The sequence below is a fragment of the Melozone crissalis genome, unplaced genomic scaffold (genome assembly GCF_028551555.1).
Source record: "Melozone crissalis strain CALT ecotype California unplaced genomic scaffold, PUWL_Pcris_2 ptg000027l_1, whole genome shotgun sequence".
NCBI classification, from domain to species: domain Eukaryota; kingdom Metazoa; phylum Chordata; class Aves; order Passeriformes; family Passerellidae; genus Melozone; species Melozone crissalis.
The window spans coordinates 47,078,501-47,101,007 of NW_026535805.1; the positions used below are offsets into that span (position 1 = coordinate 47,078,501).

The 22,507-nt window shown below is 36.5% G+C and overlaps 1 protein-coding gene across 7 annotated transcripts in view; it reads left to right on the plus strand.

The window, feature by feature from the left end:
- Positions 1 to 22,507, plus strand: part of FAM184A (family with sequence similarity 184 member A) — a 74,085-nt gene that overhangs the window by 21,517 nt on the left and 30,061 nt on the right. For all 7 annotated transcript variants that reach the window (XM_054279326.1, XM_054279328.1, XM_054279329.1 and 4 more), the window contains exons 2-9: positions 4,309 to 5,163; positions 8,210 to 8,345; positions 11,343 to 11,524; positions 12,193 to 12,390; positions 15,607 to 15,729; positions 19,481 to 19,642; positions 21,459 to 21,584; positions 21,775 to 21,921. In XM_054279326.1, coding sequence (XP_054135301.1) covers positions 4,309 to 5,163; positions 8,210 to 8,345; positions 11,343 to 11,524; positions 12,193 to 12,390; positions 15,607 to 15,729; positions 19,481 to 19,642; positions 21,459 to 21,584; positions 21,775 to 21,921 — 1,929 coding nt within the window. The remainder of the gene's footprint in view (positions 1 to 4,308; positions 5,164 to 8,209; positions 8,346 to 11,342; positions 11,525 to 12,192; positions 12,391 to 15,606; positions 15,730 to 19,480; positions 19,643 to 21,458; positions 21,585 to 21,774; positions 21,922 to 22,507) is intronic.

Here is a 22,507-nt window from a genome sequence, read left to right on the forward strand (position 1 = left end):
TATTTCTACGTAAAATTAATTAATAGTAATGCTTGCAATTTTTTTAAGGTTTCTGACTGATTTTGTAGGCTGAACTTTTCTGTTTGCTGCAATTTTACTGTTTCTCAGTATATGTTACTACTTCCTATGTGAAGTAATTCTTACTTTCCTTACCTACAGAGAGCAGGGATGGGTCAGGCTTATTGGTCCACATCTTATAAGTCATTAGCAGGTCATGCACAAGCATTTCTTGTTGGCACTGCCCTTGTGTGGTTCATTCCAGCGATGGGCAGCACTGGCAAAATCTGGGGATGCCTCTGGAGGCTCTGGTGTTCCAGGCTGGTGTTCAGGCAGCAGCACCCTGGGAGCACTGGGGACACAGCGGTTCACCTGGACAAGGCTGACCATGGTACTCTTACCCAGGGACCCCCACATCAAGTCTGAAGTGGAGGTTTGCCAGTCATAAGATTGATGTTTGTGTAAGATGCATAGTGATGGTTTTTTCTCATTGGTATCAGCTCTTGTTTTGATGTAAAATTAGAGAAAATGACCCATGCACATTTCTTGGGGTATTTTCATAGAATCATAGACTATGGTTTTCTGTGCTGCAAAAGAATTTGCACTCAATTCTAGTGTTAAGGTGAATTACACATTTGTAATTAGAATAGCATTCTATCCCAGCTAAATTGCTGTCAGGAGCAGATGACCGAAGTACAGCTGACCATGCGAGAATTGGTCAGCTTTCCAATTCCTAACATCTGGTTTGGGGTAAAAAGTATTTCTCAGCTAAACTTTCAGCCACAAACAATGTGGAGCAGGAATTGTTTGTATTCTGTGTAGCTTAAAACACCAAAGCTAGCATAGGGTCTGACTCTTACCATGTAGAATGTAACTAAACAATAATTATTGAAATAACCAAGATTATTGCTGTTGTTGGTACTAACTTACTCTGTTGTAGTTCTTCAGATCAATGCACACAGTATTCCAGTAGGTTTTCATTAATAATTGAGTTACTGTTCTGTATAAAAAGTGTTAGCTGGCAATCTCAGTATCCTTAGAGTATGGTTCAGTCTGTCCCTCTGAAATGATATGCTGACTGAAAATAGAATAAAGCATGATTTTTTTTTCCTGTCACGTGATAAGAATTGCTATGTGCAGTTAGAGTAGAGCTGGAAAAATATGAATTACTCAAATAAGCAGTTTATGGGTCTTAGTATTAAGCAGTTGTACTAAAAAAGCTGCAGGGATTTTTAAATCATTTTAAAAAGCATTTACAAGCATGCTTAGTAGGGATTCATGCTCTCATTTAAAAATGGAGAGTGCAAAACTTTTATCTACCTACCTCCAATGTTTGTAACCTTATTGCTTTTCAGTTTTCAGAAACTTACTTGAGAAGGAGCTCTTTATTTTAGCTAGAACTTTAAATGCATTCATTCGCTCTAAGGTACTTCAATTTCTGCTTGCATTTCATTGAAGTGCTTTTAAATTGCTTTTGCTTGTTAGTACAGACTTTTTCCCTGTATTCTTATGTTACTACAGTGTGTCAAATTCTCAAAGATAAAATCTGATACAGCTATTCCATTTCTTTAAAAATAGTGAGGTTTATAGTAATTTGATGGAGCTGGAATTCAGGCTGCTGTAAGGCATATGTTATGATGAAATATTCAGATGCCTGCATTTTATTTTTGTATTTCCCATAAGTTATGAATGCCCTTCTTTTAGGGTTCGAGTTGTGCTTGAATTAGAATTGAATTTGTTGCTGTTCAGTGCTTTTAGTAAGGAGCAAGTCAATAATGAGAATTTAAAGATATCTTCCAAATGTGGCATTGCACATGGATTTATTTTTCACTTGGACTTTTCAGTGAGGTTTCCATTGCTAAATCATAATACCCTTGAAAATCCTTTATGATGAATACGTTCTGCAGATCATGGTGCTGCATAACTTGAGACTGGAACCCTGCCTGAAGTGAAAAACATTATGGCACTTCTGTGCACAAGGATGAGAGTCAAGGGCTGTTTTGAGTGTGGGATTTGACCTAGTGTTCTGCAATTGCTTATTATAATCACCTGATCTTAAGTGTGAGATTTAATTTTTATAGTACTTTTTAAACTACATTTTCCACTTCTCTAACCAAAACTGAAGCCTATTCATGCAAGATAGTGCATATAACATTTAGAAAAACCCCAAACCCTCTGTTTTCAAGTAATTTTTAATTTGAACAAAGAAGTTGAGCACTAACCACTGTTAAACCAGCAGGGACTTAAGCCTTTGGGGTCCAATAGCTGAGACTGTTTGCTGGTACCAGGAGGGAGGTGAAAGCTTTGTGATCAGAAGTTACTGTTGGCATCACCAAAGACAATAAGAATACAGAAGGTTAAAACCTTGGGTAAAGGGCATTTCAGTGATAGTTGTGATTTTGCTATTGAGATTGCATGTGGCTTAGTTATCATTTTTTGCAATGTTTTGTTAGAGTTTTGTGAGTCTCTGTACCATGAAGCTCCTTCAGAATAGGAAATTTTATTTTATTTTCTGGGGAGGAAGAAAGCTACAAGTGTCCTTGATACCTGCAGATATGTAAGTAGTACTAAAAACAAGTTGCCAAACCTATGGAAAATTTATACTTTTTTCCTCTTTCATTAAGTAGCGTGTACATTTGTTTAAAAAAGTGAATTAGAATAAGTTAAAAGTGTTTTTTGTGATATTTTTAAGTTAATTTCTTGCTATATAAAAATAAGTGAGGCGAGGGGGGTGGGTTTTTTACATCTAATGTTGCTTCAGAACTTTTTTGTTTTTCCTTTTTCTTTTCAATTGTAATTTAAAGCCTGTCCTTTTGGGATTTTGTGGCTCGGGTAACAGAATAGGGCATGTTATTTCAGGCATAAAATTTAGAATAAATTTAGAAAAATGCATAAAAGGCATAAAATCTAGAATAAAAGTCTGGATTTTTGTTCAAATAAACAAAGGAACACCATGGCCCAAGTCTTAAATCTGCTCTTTCACTTACAATAACTTTTTTGAGCTTCGTAGCTCATCTGAACACTTGACTGTAGACACTTTTCTTTATTCTGGAGCATAGAGGCTTTTGCTTGGTGTCAGGAGAGCAATTCTATGCCTTCTTCATATTTCCCAGCCTTGAGGGCTAGTCAGCACAACTTCCTCTGTTGCCTGGTTCTATGCTGATGGAGGTCTGGTCTAGGTTCTGTCCTCAGTTAAAAAAGAAAATCCCCTGCTGCTTCTTCATTGTTCATTTTTGTTGCTTCTTCTTAATTTTTAAGATACACAAGTTACACTAATCAGAAGACCTTTTTTTGTTGTTGATCAGATGTGTTTTATAGCTCTGCTGCCTGTATATGTAGGAAGTATGGGGAGAATTGCTGGAGTTCTTGAAGCAATGCAAAGATTGCATTAACCCCACCTATTGCATAGATAGCTTATTCACTGACATATGCATATACAGGCACACATACTTAGCTGTACTTCCTAGTTAAAAACCAAAATCTACTATGTTGTGGTGCAGTTGAAACATCCCTTAGGATATATCTGGTTATCTTTAAACTTTCATTGAATGTTCGTGGTTTTGCTGCTTTCACAGCCTTCTTGAACTATTTAGCTCCCTGGGCTCCCCGGATTGCTGGCTGCCCTGCCCTGAACTTTTCTGTTCAGCTGACTTACGAGCTGGGAAGTCAGTGAATTTATGTAGTAAGGCACCTTAGACCTTAGGAGACACAAAATGCTTACTAGATAAACTGTCAAAAGTGAAAGTGTATCTGGGCAACCATCAAGATTACAATCCAGAATAACTAGTGTTTGCATTTTTGATGTTTCTGAAATGAAATATTTAAGAACATGTAGTGTTTGGAAAGGAGGGATCTGAGATATATATCACAAGAAATTCAACTGGAACAAAAATTATATCTCTGTGTGTTATTTTCCAACAGGAAGATCTCTTCAGGTTTTTTTTTAAAGTCTGTGCTTTGATTTATTCCAAATAAATTTGAGGGTTTTTAAAATTAGTTTTTAAGTGTGCTTTCCCCCTCCAGTATATTTATAGCAACAACATGGCTATAAAGACAAAGCTTTCATTAGGAAAATTAGGTGTTTAAGAAAAGCAGAAAAACTATCCTACTCTTTAAGATCTGTAAGAATATCATGACTAACACCGCATTTATGCAGTTTTATCTTTAATAACATGAGGTGTCTTATTTGTGTGATGGAAACAAGCCAGATTGGTGAAGTAGCTTTCAGAGTACCTAGGTATGTTTTTATTGGGATTTAACAGATAACCAGGATGCCTTTTCTCTTAATATAATATTATCTCATGTTTGCAGGTAATATATGCTTTGAACACTAAAAATGATGAACATGAAGCAGCTATCCAAGCCCTTAAGGATGCTCATGAAGAAGAAATCCAACAAATTCTTGCAGAGACCAGAGAGAAGATCTTGCAGTATAAAAGTAAAGTGGCAGAAGAAATGGATCTCAAGAGAAAGATTCAGGTTTTGGAAGAGTCACTGGAAGATCACAAAAAGATGAAACATCAGGCCTTGACAGAATTTGAAGCATATAAGGATAGAGTTGAAGATATGCAGCTTTGTGCAGAAGCTCAGCATGTCCAACGTGTAGTGACCATGTCAAGGGAAGTAGAAGAGATCAGAAAGAAATTCGAGGAAAGGCTACGAAGTTTCATACAATTGCAAGTACAGTATGAGAAGGACAAGCGTACAGCTCTGGAAGAGTTAAAAGCTGCCCACAGGCTTGAAATTCAAGAACTTCTGAAGACTCATCAGAGTCAGAATGCTACTTTAAGTAAGGGGCAAGAGAAAATGGAGGAATTGCATAGACTGGAGCTGGAAGACTTGAACAATAAGGTTGAAGAGTTAAGGCTGGAAAAAAAAAAGCTCATTGAGGACTATGAAGGCAAACTCAGCAAAGCACAGTCCTTCTATGAGCATGAACTTGACTCTTTGAAAAGATCTCAGCTTTTTACAGCAGAAAGTCTACATGCCTGCAAAGAGAAAGAAGTAGAGCTAAGAAAAGAATTTCAGAACCAGGAAAGTATGTTACGGAAGAATCTGGGGAAGCTTAAAACTGAATTGCAGATGGTCCAGGATGAAGCTGCTAGCCTACGGGAAAAATGCCAAAAACTTCAGGTGGCTCTAGGAACTGCAGAAAACAATGTTCAGGTGAGACTGATGATATGTTGTTCCCAAGACTGTGAATTTTCTTTTCCTATAAAAGCAGTGTTTCCATGTGGCTGTTAGGTTGAGGTTATTAGAGTGTGTAAACTTAATTTTCCATCACTCATATATGCTTGTCATTTTCAATTTTTTTTTCATTTATTTCTACTTTAGGCTTAATTGTTTAATTAACAATATTTTCACAAGTGGCAACTGAAATACTGCACACTCTTTCAGTATGTTAGTGGGTTTGGCTCAGGTAGGGTTAATTTTCTCTATAGGAGCTTGTGGGGTGCCATGTTTTGGATTTGAAAACAAATCCAAACATGTTGGAAACAGTGTTGGTAATTCAGGAATGGTTTAGTTATTTCTGAGCTGTGCTTACACAGAGTCAAGGTCTTTTTGGCTTTTCACCCCACCCTTCCAGTGAGGAGGCTGGGGATGTACAAGGAGCTGGAATGGAGCACAGCCAGGACAGCTGACCCCAACTGAATGCAGGGATATTCCATATTACATGATGTAATGCTTATCATATAAATCTGGGGGAAGGAGGAAGGAGTGATGGTCTTTGCCTCCCCAAGTCAGTGTTATGCCAGATGGAGCCCTGCTTTCCTGAGGACAGCTGGACGCCTGCCTGTCCATGGGAAGTGGTGAATGAATTCCTTGTTTTTATTGCTTGTATGTGTGTGGCTTTGGTTTTCTCTATCTTCTTCATCTCAACCCACGAATTTTCACACTTTTACCCTTCCATTTCTCTTCCTTGTCCCACTTTGGCAGTAGTGAGCAAGTGGCTGTGCCATACTTAGCTGCTTACTGGGTTAAACTCCAACACAGTTTTATTTAGTGTGTTGGTTTGATCCTGGCTGCATGCCAAGTGCTCACCAAAGCTGCTCTACCACTCTTCTCCTCTCTGAGAGGAGAGAGGCTGTAATGAAAGACTTCTGAGTTGAAATAAGAGGGAGAGATCACTCATCAGTTACCATCATGATCTAAACAGACTTGACTCAGGAAAAGGATTTGTTGCCAAATTTATTACCAAATTTATTACCAATCAAATCAAAGTAGGATAATGAGAAGTTAAACAAATCTTAAAAGAGCACTTTCTCCCCACCCCTTCATCTTTCCTGGACTTAACTTTATTCCCAATTCTCTAACCACTTCCCCTACATTGATGCAGGGAGATAGTGAAGGGAGCCTGCAGTCAGTTCATCACACATCTCTGCCTCTTCTTCAAGGGGCTTCTGGAGGTGAGTTTACTTAAAGCTGCGGTGAAGGTGAAACCAGTTGTGTGTTCATCGTTCCTACAGTAAAGGAAATTTGTTCCCAAAGAAGAGGAAGAACCTCAGGATCTGCTGCAGATTTTAAGATCAGGTCCTACTCTGAACACTGTAGATGAGGTGCTGAAATGCATAATCTCACCACATCTGGTGTCTGTTTCATTACACATCCTGTACAGTCTTTTCCCCAATTCTCTCTTCCACTTTAGTTTCTGAAATGTTACTGTTTCAGTTACTTGAATTATGAGAAATCTGTATTTTCTTTTGAACCAGAACAATATTTTCTTTTCCCTCCTGCATGGCTGAAACACCTTACACTGTCCAAGATATGCTATTGTGAGCTAGTACATCTGATTTAAGGCATAAGAAAAGTTTAGAATCATAGAACTATAGAATAGTTTGTCTTGGAAGGGACAGTAAAGGTCATCTAGCTCCAAACCCTCTGCTATGGGCTGCCTTGCACTAGACCAACTTGCTTAGAGTCCCATCCAGCCTTGAACACCTCCAGGGATGGCAAGTTCACAACCTCTGTGGGCAATTGGTTCCAGTGCCTCACTATCCTCAAAGAAAATAATTTCTTCATAATATCTAATCTAAACCTATGTTCCTTCAATTTAAGGCAACTCCCTCCTGTCATATCACTACATGTCTTTGTCAAAAGTCCTTTTCCAGCTCTTTTAGGCCTTCTTTAGATACTAGAAGGCTGCTCAAAGGTCTCCCCAAGAAACTTCTCTTCTCCAGGCTGAACATTGTTTCAGCCTGTCTCTATAGGAGATCCAGCAATCCAGCCCTGTGATTGATTTAGTGGCCTCCTCTGGACTTTTTCCAAAAGATCCTTGTCTTTCTTGTATTGAGGCAGCCACACCTGGACACACAGGAGTACAGGTGGGGTCTAAAAAGAGCAGAGTAGAGGGACGGCATCACCTCCTGTGACCTGCTGGCCATGCTGCTTTTGATGCATCCCAAGTCATGATTGGCTTTCTGGGCTGTGAGTGCACATTTGCTAAGTCATGCTGAGCTTTTCGTTCCAGAGTCCTTCTCCCCAGGGCTAGCCAGCCTATACTTGTGCTTGTCCTGACCCAGGTGCAGGACCTGCTCTTGGTGTTGTTGAACTCCATGAGGTTTGCCCAGTTCCACCTCTCAAGCCTGTCAAGGTCCCTCAGGATGACATCCCTTCCCTTCTCTCCAGCAAGTTGACTGCACCCCACAGCTCGGTGTTGTCAGTGAGCCCACTGAGGGTGCACCCAATACCACTGCCCATGCTGCTGAGAAATGTGCTAAAGAGTGCTGGTCCCAACAGTGACCCCGGGAATGTTTGATAGAAGTAACTGCCCAGCTCTCATTTTATGTATCTCCCTCCACACGTAGCTTAATTTGAGTCAGTAGTAAACACTCTGAGTTGCAATGGAGAACACTAAACTGCTGTGAACACATAATGTATTCTTTAATGTGAAAAACTCTCAGATACCAGAAACCAGGTTTCTAAAGTTGATCCCCAGACTCTGTGGACCATTTTATAGTACCTTTTGAATATTGTCACATTTCTCTTATGCATTACTTGTCATGCCATGTACCCATTATCTTGATCTTCAAAAAGTATGTTTGAAGCATTACATATAATAGACAATGAATATGGGAATAATATTGCACTATTTCAGCTTTTGTGTAAATAAAACTTTTTTGCTGAAAGGTCTCTTCTGTACCTTTTAATCTAATGTTCATTTAAATTGTCATGATTGTATATGATGGTAACAAGTATTATGTGTTTCCTCTAGGTTCTTCAAAAACAGCTGGATGATGTGAAGGAGGAGGAGATGTCATTGTTAAGCAAACACAAAGAAGTGGAAAGCGAGCTTGCAGCTGCTAGAGAGCGCTTACAGCAGCAGGCCACTGATCTTGTTCTCAAAGCCAGTATGTATGTCAGTAACTTAATCTGGACACAAACTTCATCCTTTTATTCTAGCCTTTTCTTTTTCTGTCAACCTCATGCAGGTTTAGACTGCCTAAAGACTGTTTAATGCTTTACATAGAATTTTCCAATGAGTTTTGAGGTTTTTAAACTTTTTTGCTATCACATGCATTGTACTTAAATTTCCTTTTTTATGTACTCATTTGTCCAAGTGCTGTACTTTGTACGGCATGTACGTATCTTCCAGGCCTTGGAACTGTGCTTATACAGAACAATTCTGCTCTGCATCTGTTCTCCACATAATAACTGAGACATGCTTCCTGTTCTTCCACCTTTTTTCAGTTGTCTTTTCTTTTTGCTGACGCTGTGGTACTTTCCTTTATACCTACTGTCAAAAGATTTGCAGCTTATTGAATAATAAATTCTTTAAAGTTTTCTCTATAGCTCCTTTGTAGTTGCTGTCATGTGGAAAGGCACAAAAAATAGCTTAAGACCTGACTGTGCACATGCAGGTTTCTTTTCATCTTTGGCATTGTCTCCCTAGTGTGCTCAGTAGTAGGCATGGGCCAGTACTTGAACTTAGACAACTATACAATAGGTAGGGTTCTAGGGCTTAAAAAGGGGTCCCTGGCTTATCTTTGGCTTTGTTGAATTAGACCAATTATAACAATTCTTGATTTGTTTTCCACACAAATTAGCACAAGCCCAGGAGTAGTCTAGGCCGTATGTTGGAAGAGTATAGCAACCAGCAGGAGCCCAAGACTGCAAGATCCTATTAGATCAAACAGCTAGAAGGAATAGGCTTGCTGCTGAGAGAATGTAAAATGGGCATCTGACCCTCCAAAAGGTGATTTGTCAGGCAGTCATAGAAAACTTCATGACTGTATGAGAGTCCTGTTCTTATACACTCTAAAGCTGCTGCTGCTTCATTCCTTAGGGCAGAAGCATGAGAGTGTTTCACTAGGCCACCCCAAATGTAGTGGAAATAAATACCCAGGCTGTTTTTCTGTATTACTGATGGCATGGAGTCAGCTAGCCTGTGATTGAGGCCAGCCCTGGTGTCCTCTGGCACTGAGGTTTTCAGCTTTACCAAGCTCAGTGGTGCTGTCTGCAGTACCTCTTTGTTTTAGAGCATCACTGTGCAACAAGAACCAGGATCCCTGTTTGCAGTGGTGCCACCAAGCCATTGCCATGTGGGGTAGTTGGGTGCCAGCCTGTTTGGAAATGGTTTCTGATGCTGGCCCACTGCCATCTCCTTGATTTTCAGCTCACACGGTCAAAAATCCATCCTCAAAGAAACTGAATTCTCATACTTAATTACCATAAAGAATGTTTACTCATCGTGTTGCAATTTTAGAACACTCTGAGTCTCTTTGGTGCATTTAAAATACTCTTCTTCCATTTATCCTGAGATTCCCAACTTTTAAGGAAATTGCTGCATTTCATACCTTTTTTGTAGAGCATGAGGAATCAGAAAGCTGTCTTCTGTGTTGGTATTGCAAGGACAAAAGCTCTAGATCACTGTCTGTGTGTACTTACAATGAAATATGTATGACATACTTGTATGAAAAAAATGAAAATTCTCATTTTATTATTGTTATTATTGCTAGATGATAAAATTTTAGGTTTGAAAATACCTTTCTTAAATGACTGAACTTTTGAAATAAGGATTTTTTAAAAATGTTTCAGAACCTAAGCATACCCATTGTCCTAAGTCTTCAGTTTTCAGTTTTACAAATAAAAATGTCAAAAAAAGTTCTAGAATTTTCCAGGGCTTAGTACAATTAGAAGTGTGCATTTTTAATGAAATTACTATTAATTGTGAGGCATTTTTAATTTTTGAATTCCATTATATATCTCGTAGCTCTTCCCTGCACATCTGTGTCCACAGGCAACAAACAGTTTCCTTCTTGGCACATCTTGCTTTTTATAACAAATGGAAATTAATCATGAGGCTCAGTGATTTTGTCATGTGAGAAATAGCATATACTCCACTTTCATAGCTATTCCTTAGTGACTTAAGTTTAAAAGCAATGCTTTGTTATAAAACTGAACTGTCATTCAACCTGTCATTTTTGAAATTTATTATAAAATGAGAAGGGAAACAACAGTCTTTCCTAGAAACTGAGACTATAGAAAAACAGTAGAAAATTATTCAGAGTAAATAATACCTCTCATCTTTCAGTTGGACCTAACTAGAAGTATCCTCTTTTTCTAAACAGTCTTCTGTTCACTCCAAAGCCTCTCCCAAAATAACAGAAATTTCACTGCTCTAGTCAGTTACCTACAATAATAAATATATCAAGAAGAACAGACAGAAATTTCTGAAGTCATAAACCTTTGTCAGCTGGTTATGTGAAAGACAGATGATTATATTGTGTAGTTTGAAATTGTACTTCGTTTGTTTTTTTCCCAAAAATATACATAAAGAAATTAAAAGGAAGCCTCCAACCTGCAAGGATTTAGATCATACTTTACTATTTACTATAGAGAGAGTTTTGTTATATCTTTTAGTCATATACCTTTAGCAAAATAAAGTGTCATTTCCTAAGTTTTACAGCAGATAAAGCTATGTATCTAGTCTGCCAGCTAAATTATGAGTTTGATAAAACAATGACATGTTTATCTTTAGACATCAGTGTTCTGCTTTGTGTTGTCAATCTTATTCTAGGATAGAAATATGCAGCTTTGGGTGGGATCAGTTCTTCAGTGTTCTTACAATTGCCTAATTCTGCTTTCCTTTGGGAGTCAATGTGCAGCTTTGAGCTAGGAGAATTGAAATGAAAGGCGCCCCAGCAGCAAGTGCTCTGCTGTTGTTGGGCATTTTACAATAAAACTAAACAAGTGACAAGTGGAGAGGAAGATAAGTATTGCAGTGAAGACAAGGGAGATCCATATGCAAGCTTCCACTAGAGTGGTGCTATCACTGGAGTATAAATGTGCACTTCAATTGCATGAAACCAATGCTATGAGGTTTTAAAGAGCTGTTTTGTTTTTAGGTCACATTGGAATGCTTCAAGCTACTCAAATGACTCAAGAAGTTACAATCAGAGACTTGGAATCAGAAAAGTCTAGATTAAAGGAAAAATTGTCCCAGCTGGAAGAGGAAAGAAATTTATTACAAAGCAAAACACAGAGTCTGGATGAGCGACAAAGGCAGCAAATTCTGGCATTGGAGAAGGTTAAACAGCTTATTGGCTTTAGTTGAATAAAACAAGAGAACAGTGGGATTCTCAGACAAGAAAATATATGCTTTAATTTTTGTTTGATATGACCAGACTAGGACCAGTATGTTTCAAGTATATCTCATGTAGCAACAAAGAATGACTAATGTAGAGTGTGAAGTGAGATTAAAGGGAAGGCAGATGAAATGCTTCTTTGTTAGAAGATTGTCCAATGCAGTCAGAGTCCTTTGGACAATCTTCTAACAATTTCATTTGAGTTATGACCTTGTGTGTATATGCCTAGTATCTAAACTGTCTGAGGAAGGACAAATGTGAAATGATTAAGGAACAGTTTAAAAAGCCATTTGCTAAAAATGCATTGAACGTGTTTGAAAATACTAAACAGAAATTCTCTATAGGCTTGATACCCAATTGTTGTTTTCCCAGATTAAACAGAGGAAAAATTAGGTTTTTAATAAGTATGTATTGTTTTGCATGGATCTTTTAAAATTACCTTTTTGGTTACTGAATCACATAGTCGGTGCTTAGTGTTTGATCAATTTGTTTTATATGGAAGTTAATTTTTTACAGATTTATGTCATCAGTAATGCTTTTGGTTTTTTTTTTATTCCTACTGTTCAGATTTTTTAAGCATTGAATAGATTTCTTTTCCTGTACTTTATAGAAAGTAAATGAAGCAAGGGAAACACAACGTGAATATTATGAGAAGGAGCTGGTAAAATTACAAGCAAGATTGGAAGGAGAGGCTGCACAGTTAAAAGAGGCTCATTCCAAGACCTTAGAAGAATTGGCATGGAAACACCATACTGCAATTGAGGCTGCACACAGTAATGCTAATAAGGATAAGAAGAAACTGCAGATGGTATGTTCTTATTTTCTTAGTAATCAAACTAAAAGCAACTGTTATAGTTTGCATCTTGTACTGCATGGTTTTGTTTTATGGCAAACTTAATTTGGAATTACCTGCAAGCCTCTGAAGAAACTGCTAAGCATTTAGAAAAATAACAAATATCTTGGGAAAGAAAACACACTTGTACTGTCATTTGTCTGCATACAGAAGATAAATTCTCCATTTATACAAATGTATTTTCAAGTATAATCATTTTGTTTTCCTGGGATTTTTGACCCATATTCAGAAGGGTTGGTATATCAAGATCCGTTCTTCTGAAGGAGATGAAAGATTATATTATTATAACATCTATTTAAAATTTTCATTGACAGTTCAGAAGTAGAGAAAGATATTTTATTAGGACTGATATTTTATTAAGCTCTATGTGTACTCAGATGATAACAGCTGTTCTAAGTGTGCAGCATAAAATTATGTACTGTACAGCAGCTCACTCTCCAGCAACTATGCATTTACCTTTGACTGGAATCCTGAAACTGAGAGGCTTTTTTTGTTTCACAAATCTGGCCTTTACTTTCTCAGGATGAGGCCCATTTTTAAGTTATTTTTTCCGAATCTGATTGGATGTGTGTTATACACAAATTTTGCCTTGCACAGGAAATACAGGATTAAGTGTTTAATTTGAGGCTTTGTTATATTTCTTTTGATGTGTTCACAGGAAACATACCAAGAACCATGGTGGTAGTTAGTGATGTGCATCTCAGACAGATTTGGTTTGTTTTTGTAAATTTTTCTACCAGTATGTTGTTTCTTAGGTCAGTTTTTAATAAATACAAAATTTTTTTGTCACCCAGTAATTGAAGTAGTTCTCAGACATATATGCATCTGATCTTACAGGTTTACTTTCTTTAAAACTTTAAACATGCTGGTTATTAAGACAATGTCTCTTAGGGTTTCTGTGTATCTTTTTCTTTTATTTCAGTAAGATGTGGGGTTCTTTTTCTTTTGGTTTGTTTGTTACTAAAATAATGTGGAGAATAAAACAAAAGGAGATCACAAACTTTTTTTCTTAAATCACTAAACTAGTTTAGATAAGGGAACACCTCTCTAAGTGTGAGAAGTATGAAGTTATTTTAACAAGAAAGAACTAGCTATGGAGAGATGTTGGGATCAAGATCTCAGTCAATCCGATTTCACTGATGTTAAATCTAATCAGATTTCACTGTCTCTTCTGTCAAACCTGTCTCACTAAGCACATGCTGTGGTGATCAAGTAATCCAAGGAAGAAAACAGTCAAGCTTAAATGTGGAGCAGATTTGAATTTTGTATGAGGAAGAAGCATGGTACCAGGAGCCTTGGGATAGAGGGCATGAGGATTCATTTGGATTGGAAGCCTGGGAAATGCATCTGGGGAACAGAAGAGAATTCAGCAGAATTAGAATAGGACTCAAAAAATAGCTCAAATATTTCTTTTTGCTTCAGTATTTCCATCTATAAAATGAGCTGTAAAAATGGCATCAGGAGGATTATGAAAATAGAGCTGCTAATAATTTTGCAGTACTGCACAGCTGTACTGACAAGTATCATCAGAGAAATAATTGCTCTGTTATCAGAATGGGGTCTAAATAGCACCAGTGGGATTTTGCAGACAGCAGATTTCAGCATGAACAGGACAAATTGATGAAGTTTCACTGAGCAAGGAGCATTATCCCACGTGTTGACTCATGTGGACCCAGTAAAGAAGGCAGGCACTTGTTGAGTTTTACCTTGTTTAGTAATGAGTTTGTGGCAGTGTAGCCCTCTGTTCTGTCACTCTGACCAACTTCTACTGTGAATGAAGAGATCATGCAAGTAATGTACACAGGAATCTTTTATTGCCTGCCGCATACCCTAAAGCAGTGCTAGAACTAACAATCTGCTTAATGTGCTTTCCACCCCCTGTAAAACACTTGAGTTGTCTTTGGGTTTGAATGAGGAAGACTTGGCCTCTGTTGCTTCTTGGAGTTGGCTGGTTTGACACTACATTGCTGATTTGCAGCAGGAAACCTTGGGTTTCCTTAGACTTTTATATCTTTTAGTGACTGTTTTTCCTCTTTAATACTTTAGTTCTTTCTCCCTGTTTCCCCTAATTTTACCAATACTGTACCTTTTGTTTCAGGCTGGCTCTGGTGTATGTATTTTCATGGCTGTTTCTGAGATAAGACTGATTTTTAGGAAACATGAGCCCAGGTCTGCACAGAGGCACTTAATTGATACTAAGCCTTGCATTTCAGCTGAGCCCCTAGGAAGGAGTTAATTAAAGAGGCTCTAGCTCCATAGAAAACCTTGAAGCCTTTTATGGTGTGACTCTGGAGCACCTGGCTTGGAAACCTTAATTTTCTTCACTTAAACTTCCCAGTATTATGAGCTGTATAGTATATTTCACAGATATATGTAATAAAATTCTCAGTTTTGGTATGTTTCCTTTAAAGTATTTTGTGAAAGAAATTGTTGTTCTGAAAATGTATTCTGAATATTAAGGCTGAATTATAAATTTATAACTTTCCTTAAAGCTATGAAAGTTTCTAACATTTATGTGTGTATATATGCACACGCACAACATAGGCTCATGTAAGAGAAATATAATTAATCCAGCAGTTATTTTGAGAATTTCGCTATTACACCATAAAGGTTGATGAAAACAGGGGTGTTACTTGTTTCTTTCCATATAGTTAAACTTGAAAAGTAATTTGATTCTACACAAATGTAGTAGATATATGGTCTGGGGCTTTTTTTTCATTAATTGTAACATTCTAAAAAACTTCACAGAGCTCAATCTGGATTTTAAGATTTATTCTTTCCTATGGGGATTATTTCTAGGAAATAGATGGGTAAAGGCTGAAAGACATGCAGATATATCAGTGTAATTTTATAGAAAATGAAAAATTCTTCTTTCAACTCTGACTGAAAAATTGTGAAAGTAGATATATTTTTAAACCTTTTGATAACTGAGAAGTAATTGAGAGAAAAGTCCTGTTAGTCTTTGTGATTTAAGGATGCTAAATTATAAAAAACTGGAAAATTACATCTGTTGTAAAAGGAAATAAATATTCATGCTCTAACAGTTTAAGGAAAGGGATGAGATCACAAGTATTTATGCCGGTTAGAATAATTTCTGTGTGGTAGATCTCTACTTTGTAATGACTCTATGGCAAGTATTTAATATTTCTTCCATCCTTCCTGTTTCTGAAGGAGTTGGAGCAGCAGTTTGAGAAGGAGAAACTGCATTTGGAGGATGATAAGAATCAGCTCCGACAGCAGCTGGAAAACGTGAAGGAGGAGCTGACAACGAAGCTGACTTCTGCCAATCAGGAGGCAAGGACTAACTTGCTGTTTCACTGCCTCATCTGATCAATAGTGATCCTAGACTCCAGGACAGGTCTAGGTCTATGCTGTTGAGTGTTTAATGCCTTACTTCTGTTTAGAGTGAAGTATTCTTAAAACATGGAAAGTTAGTTGACTGCTTCTGAGGAATGATTTTATTCTCCGTTACAAAATTAACAAAGCAAGAGAAATGTAAGCAGCTGATGTAAACAGCTTTTTATTTTTAACTGTTTTTATCTTCTCATTAGGTATACAGACCTCTACACAAAATACATCAGGAGAGAGGGAAATTTAACTGGATGTAAACTCATATTTGGTTATGGTTAACATATCATAAATTCTGGTCAGTTTCTTGACTTGCAAATCATCTTCTTGTATTTTCATCAAAAGATGAAATGAAGTACTTTTAGTAAGACCCAAATTATTTGCTGTGTCATGGTATATGCGATTGATGTTAAATGTATCATATGTCAAGTCAGTTTTAATTTTTTTTAGTTGGAAATCACAACCTTTTTACAATACAGTATTTTGAAACTAGAAGTACATTCTGCTGATATCAAAAACATAAAACCATTTTTCTCTGGAACTTTTAGCTCGTTTCAAGAGCATATTTCATCAGCTTTATTGTTCAGCAAGCCCTATGCATGATTTTAGTGCTTGCTTTGAGAGAGTTAAACATGAATTTAAGTACTTTTTGCAGCACAATTTTTCATTGCTGCTTTCTATACTGTACAGTATTTGGAGAGAGCAGGTGTTTCATTCTGGTAACTTGCAAATTGCACAAATACTAAACTAGCTTAAGAAAAAAACCTGCATGTTTTCAATATACTAAATAGGGAAGTTTGCCCTTCCTAAAGTATAGATTTTACTTGTTAATATATTATATATGAATGTATTAATAATCTATTAATACATTACTATATTAATAACTTCATAATGTATTTGATTATTATATATTAAGGTATATATTCTGAAAATATGTATTAACATGTACTTTCAGAGTAGGACCTACCAGATAGATGGATATGCCAGAGATTATACATTTCCAGAGTAGCTGGACCTCCTGCCTTTAGAGTTCAGCAGATCTCCTGATGAGTCAGTTGAGAGTAGCTCTTTAAACAGGAAGGTTCTTCCTCCTTAGGGCTGCCAGTATCTTTGTTTCAGAGCTTAGAGAAGGTGCAAGTTTAAGCTGGAACTGCTCTTTCTCTTTTAACAGTGTGCTTACCTGCATTCAAATTGATGAAAATATGATGTATTTGTTATGCATCTTAAGAGAATCTTACACAGCTTTATTTTTCAGTTCAAAATTACAGGAAGTTTAGTTATTTATTTTAGGTTTAACTTCTCTGTTGTATGCTAACTTTCATTGTTTCTGGATTAGATCTGAGTAGAGCACTATTGTCATTCTATCATCATCTAGCACTGTAGGTTTAATTCTAGCTATTCTTTATCAATGTCTCTTGGCTTCATGAGCAATAAACTTTCTCCTTCCTTGAATGAAATAACTTGAAATATTTTAAGAATGAGTTTCTGTTATCCAACTGCTATCAACTTCAGGCTTGGAAAATTCCATCAGCATGAAAGTTAGCCAAACAGAGGCAAAGCTAAGAAACAGAAGACTAAAATAGGGAGCTAGGTCCAGCTGCTGTATTCAAGTTTACATACAATCCTTTGCCAGGATAAGTGTAATACCATATATTGTGCATAGTGATAGAATGAGAGAAAACATACGGACAATAAATTGGCATTGGTCTGTAAATACTCTCCATGTAGTGCAGAAGATAAATGTTTTATTTCATTACTATGTTTATCTTGAGCACATGAAAGAAGTGCTTCAGTTGCAACCACAGCTTGGCCTTAGATCTCTATTGACAACTGACAGCAGTTTCTCAATGCCATCACTGACCTTGAAGAAGCTTCCCCTGTGATGTGTCTGACATATCATTAGCTTAGCCCTTACATTGCTACTGTTGCTTCTTTTCTTTTTGTTTGCTTTAAGTTACAGAAATCATTTAACACAGTAGGCTTGTATTCTTTACTTTCTGTGGATGCTTGTTCAGTTCTAGCTTCCCTGCTGAGAAAGCTGCTTTTGAGCCCATGCCATCTTCTTTTCTTTTTGACAGACTTTCTGGTGGCAATTATCTTAGCTAAAGGATGAGGGAAAGATTCAAGCCTCATTAGGCTTGCTCCTAGTACTAAGCTATTTAAGAGCAGTGTAATCTTGAATACTTGCCAGAGATTTTTTTGGGAGTTTGGGTTAAGTCAGAATAGTGGCTTTGTCATGCATGTCTCAGGATGAGACTGGCTGTTCACTTTGTAGATGTGTTTCCTTTCACTGTAGACCAGCCAAGGCTTTTTAGAATGTTGATATGTTTGTATCACTTGGCACAGTCATCTAAGGACTTGCTGTTTCCATGCAAAGGATTTCTGATGATGTTATTAAAGATCATTTTAAACAGCCTCCATCACTGCTTTGTCAACAGCAGAGTAAATCTTAAACCCTATGAGTGGCATTCCTGCCTGCTCCCATATCCTTAGATTTACAGGACTGCTATTCATATGATGCTACTATCAGATACATAGACAACAGAGCACTACCAGGATATCAATACAGTTTGGGGACATTTTGTCATGTAGGTAGCACTGCTATCTTCAGGTAGCTGTGCTCTGTAGGGAATTAGTTGCTGTTTGAATATAACTCAAAGAAGCACAGAGACATGTGCTCAACTTTACAGGAGTTTTTCACTGAGATCTCTCATGCCAAAGAAATTTTGGATTCCATCCTGAGAAGAAAAGGAGGAGTTCCACTTTTTAAACACTTGACAGGTTGTTGACAGAGGGAGAGAGTTCTGGGAGAGAGAGGTGGTGTCTCTGTGTGTATTATAAACAGTATTTATGTAATTATTCTAACAAATAGGAAGAGTGGTTACAATTCTTACCTGTGCATGCCTGTAATCCAAAAGCTAGTATTTTCTTGTGACACTTGTCCCATTGTGAATGAATTTATCTCAACCTACAAAGGCAATAGCATATACTGTTGCTTCAGCAGAAAACACACCTCCAGTTAACTGCTGTTCTTTGTTCCTCCCTGCCTCCCATTTTTCTGGTTTTCCACCCTACATACTTAAAATCTCTTTCTTTCCTGTAGCTGGTGAACAGTGTTCAATCTCTTATATTTTTATTTGAAGCAAAGAAGTGTAATATCATAATTTTACAGATGGGAAGCTGAAGCACAAACAGGCAGAAAAAGAGTATTGTTACATAGCAGTTAAGGAGATTATTACATTATATGTACAGTTTCTAGTTTAAGTTTTAAACAGGCTGGACAGGTAGCAATCTGAAAACAGAAACTTAAACCCTAGCACAGGTTAATTTATATATTAGATTAGAGTTTATGTATTTTGAAATATCTCCCATTAATTTGCTTAAAACCTGCTTTCTTACAGTAAACTAAGAGGCATTTTCATATCTTTTATGTAGCTCCTTTCCTTGCAATATGCATCAAACACATTGGATATATTTTTTTTTTACTTATAAAAATCCTTTAATTGAGTCTTTGCTTTTATAATATTACAGGAATTTGTTTTTAAATACAGAAGCATTAAGTGATATTAAAGGAGAACAGGTAGTGCAACTAAAAATTTGTCTAGGTCAGAATTAGGAATCACTGAAAAACACCAGGATGGGTTGGCTGCCATTAGTAATAGTTATGGAAATTACAGGTTTTTTTGTAATGTCACAGGTGTGTCGTCTGCAAGACCTAGTACGAAAAAGTGAGCAAGGCCTTGGGACTGCAGAAGGACACATCTCCAGTCTTCAAGAAGCTCAGGAAATACTCCAGAAAGAACTAGAATTAACTAGAGCAAGACTGCGAGAGACCACAGATTCACTGTACAGTGTTGAGGTAACTGTGCTGTTGGAGAATAAATTGTGCAAAGTGCAGTTAGGGTGATTTTGGTCTTGTTTTTAAAATAGCTAGAAGTGTTATGGGGTATCCATGACAGAAGGAGCCTCATATGGCTTCATTAAAGAAGAGATTTCTATTTTGAGAAGAAATTTTAAAAAATGGAAACTAGGATAGGTTCTTTTGGGGCTTGGGGGTTTCTTATTTTTATTTTATTGGTTGGTTGTTTCGGGGTGGGTATTTTTTGTTTTCAGAACATTTTCAGTATTTAACAGGTAGTGCTGCAGGCATATCTTTGTATGGTTAATGTAAGTTGTAGCTGCCAAAATATATCCATACAAAATATGTTCAGGGCTTTAATAGAATTTCATTAAAGGATATGAATTTACACTTGCAATTCCAGACAGTTCATGTCATGATGCAAAACAAGGTCCGGAGTTTACTAACTCTGAAATTCACAGAAATCTTTTTGATGAGTTATTTGAATACATATATGCCATGTTTTCCTTGGAAAATGGGCACAGTCTTCATTTCAGGCTCGAATTTGGAAATTTATTAAAGACTTCAGAATAATTTTTAGATATATGCTACGATATCTGTAAGGATAGCAGACTGTCATCTAGAAAATGTGACCACTTTGTACCATTAAGCAATTAATTTGCCTAGGCACAAATGTATTGCCATTTTAATTGGCTTAGATGGAAGTAGAACTGTCAGTTAGTCTGTCAATACCTTATTGACTGCAATACTGGGCAAACATTTCCTTTTTGTTTCCTCAGTATAGAATGTACATTTACAAGATCACAGAAGTATTTGACATAGAGCAGCAAGTATTATACTTTTTTTTCACTGAACATATTTTTCATATTTTCTTGACAAAACCAGCCTGAAACAGCTTATTGGTATTTTTTTTATTTCTTTCAGCCACAGTCATTAGAGGTGCACCATATTATAGTTTATAACTTTCTCTGTATTTTTTTATAATGTCTCTAAATGTTATTATGAACTAGTATTGCTCTCTTCACCTATTAAAAAATTTCAATATTCATATATAGTAGGCTACTGGCAATAAAATTTATCTTAACAGATTTTAAAATTTATCAAAATGCTGCAGAAAAGGTCTCATTTTAAAAATGAATAATTCAATTTAGGGGGCTATGTTTGCTTCTCGAACGAAGCAAGCACTGCTGAACAACATTCATGTAAGTAGTATTTGTAGGTGGTACCTATTCTATTATGGTAAAATTTCAGCAGAAATTGGTGGGAATTTTAAAGGTGTTCCCTGTGTTCAAGTTTTAAAACCTTATTTCTAGCAGGCATGTCCCATTGAGAAACAGAAATGAACTTTGAACTTTGTATCACATACAGATAGCTCAAACTTTGAAATTCAAATACTGGATATATGATACTTTAAAAAATTTTAAAAATAAAATTCAAAGCATTCTTTACAAAGGACCTAAGCCACATGCTCTAATTGTGAAGTAAGTCCTCCAGTGAATGGGACTTGTTGACCTTTTGAAGTTCTCTGCAACATAAATTATTTTGTGATTCAACATTAACAGTATTTGAAAAGATTGCAGAATGACTTACTGGAAAATTGCTTTTTGTAGGAATACAGACTTCTATTTCACAAATAAGAAATATCAGGAGATGTATAAGCATTAATTGTGCATAACTAGGAATTTAACAGTGAAGAAGTTGTATTTCAAATTTATGAGCCAATTGTAATTGATATTTTTATTATAAATACACTCACTTATGTTTGAAATACACTTTTGCTGCTGATCAGTCTCTATTGTAAAGTTTGTACTTGCAGGGAGAACTAGATCAGGAGAGACAACAGCACGAGGCAATGATTGCTGCCATGAGAGAGGAGGAAAAGTTCAAAGTTGACAGAATGGCACGTGACTTGGAAATAAAATGGACAGAAAATCTTCGGCAAGTATTATTTTTTTTTATTCTTTAATAATAAATGAACTATAGATTGTATGCAACTGTACTATCAAATGAAATATAAAGCAAATGTATCTGTTATTTAAGATTTTCCAATTATTACTGAGATTGTAATTCTTTTGTACCTCTTGCACAAAGTCCCACTGCATTTTAGTTATTTGTCCTTTGTTTTTAGACAGGAGTGTAATAAGCTTCGTGAAGAGCTGAGGCTGCAGCATGAGGAGGACAAGAAGGCAGCCATGACTCAGTTGTTGCAGCTGAAAGAACGTGAAAAAAATGCAGCAAGGGATGGATGGCAAAAAAAGGTCGAAGATCTTTTAGACCAGGTAACTAACTACGGTGTCCTTGAGAATTGGAAAGCCATTACAATGTAATTGTTGGTGGCTTATTACCAACTAAGTAAATGAAATCAATTGTGATATCTGGCTTTTAAATGAAATTTGTTAGCATAAGACTTTTTAACCTAATAATGATTTTAATAATACGTGGATATAATTTTAATTATATGAATGTTGTTCTTTACACTAAATATGAATAAAACTTTTTACAGTTTTGAGGGGAGGAGGGAGAGTATGTTGACAGGCTCACTTCTTCACTACAAGATTGTTTTGATTTTGTCTGCTCGCCTGTTGTGCTGTTAAATATCTACCAATGCTAGTTGTTTGGACTTAAAGGTATCCCCTAGCTTTACAAAAGTAATAATCCCCTATGTGTAGAAGAATAACACTGTACAAGTCTCTGAGAAGTCAAAATGCGTCTCAGTTTTTATGCCACATTATTACAGCTATGTCTTAAGTGATTTTGGCCATTATTTTGGGATAATCTTGTGTGAATACTGAGCTTTTTTAATGGTAATTCTTATTTATCATCTCAGTTATGTTAGATAATTCAAAGAAAATACTGGCTTTGTAA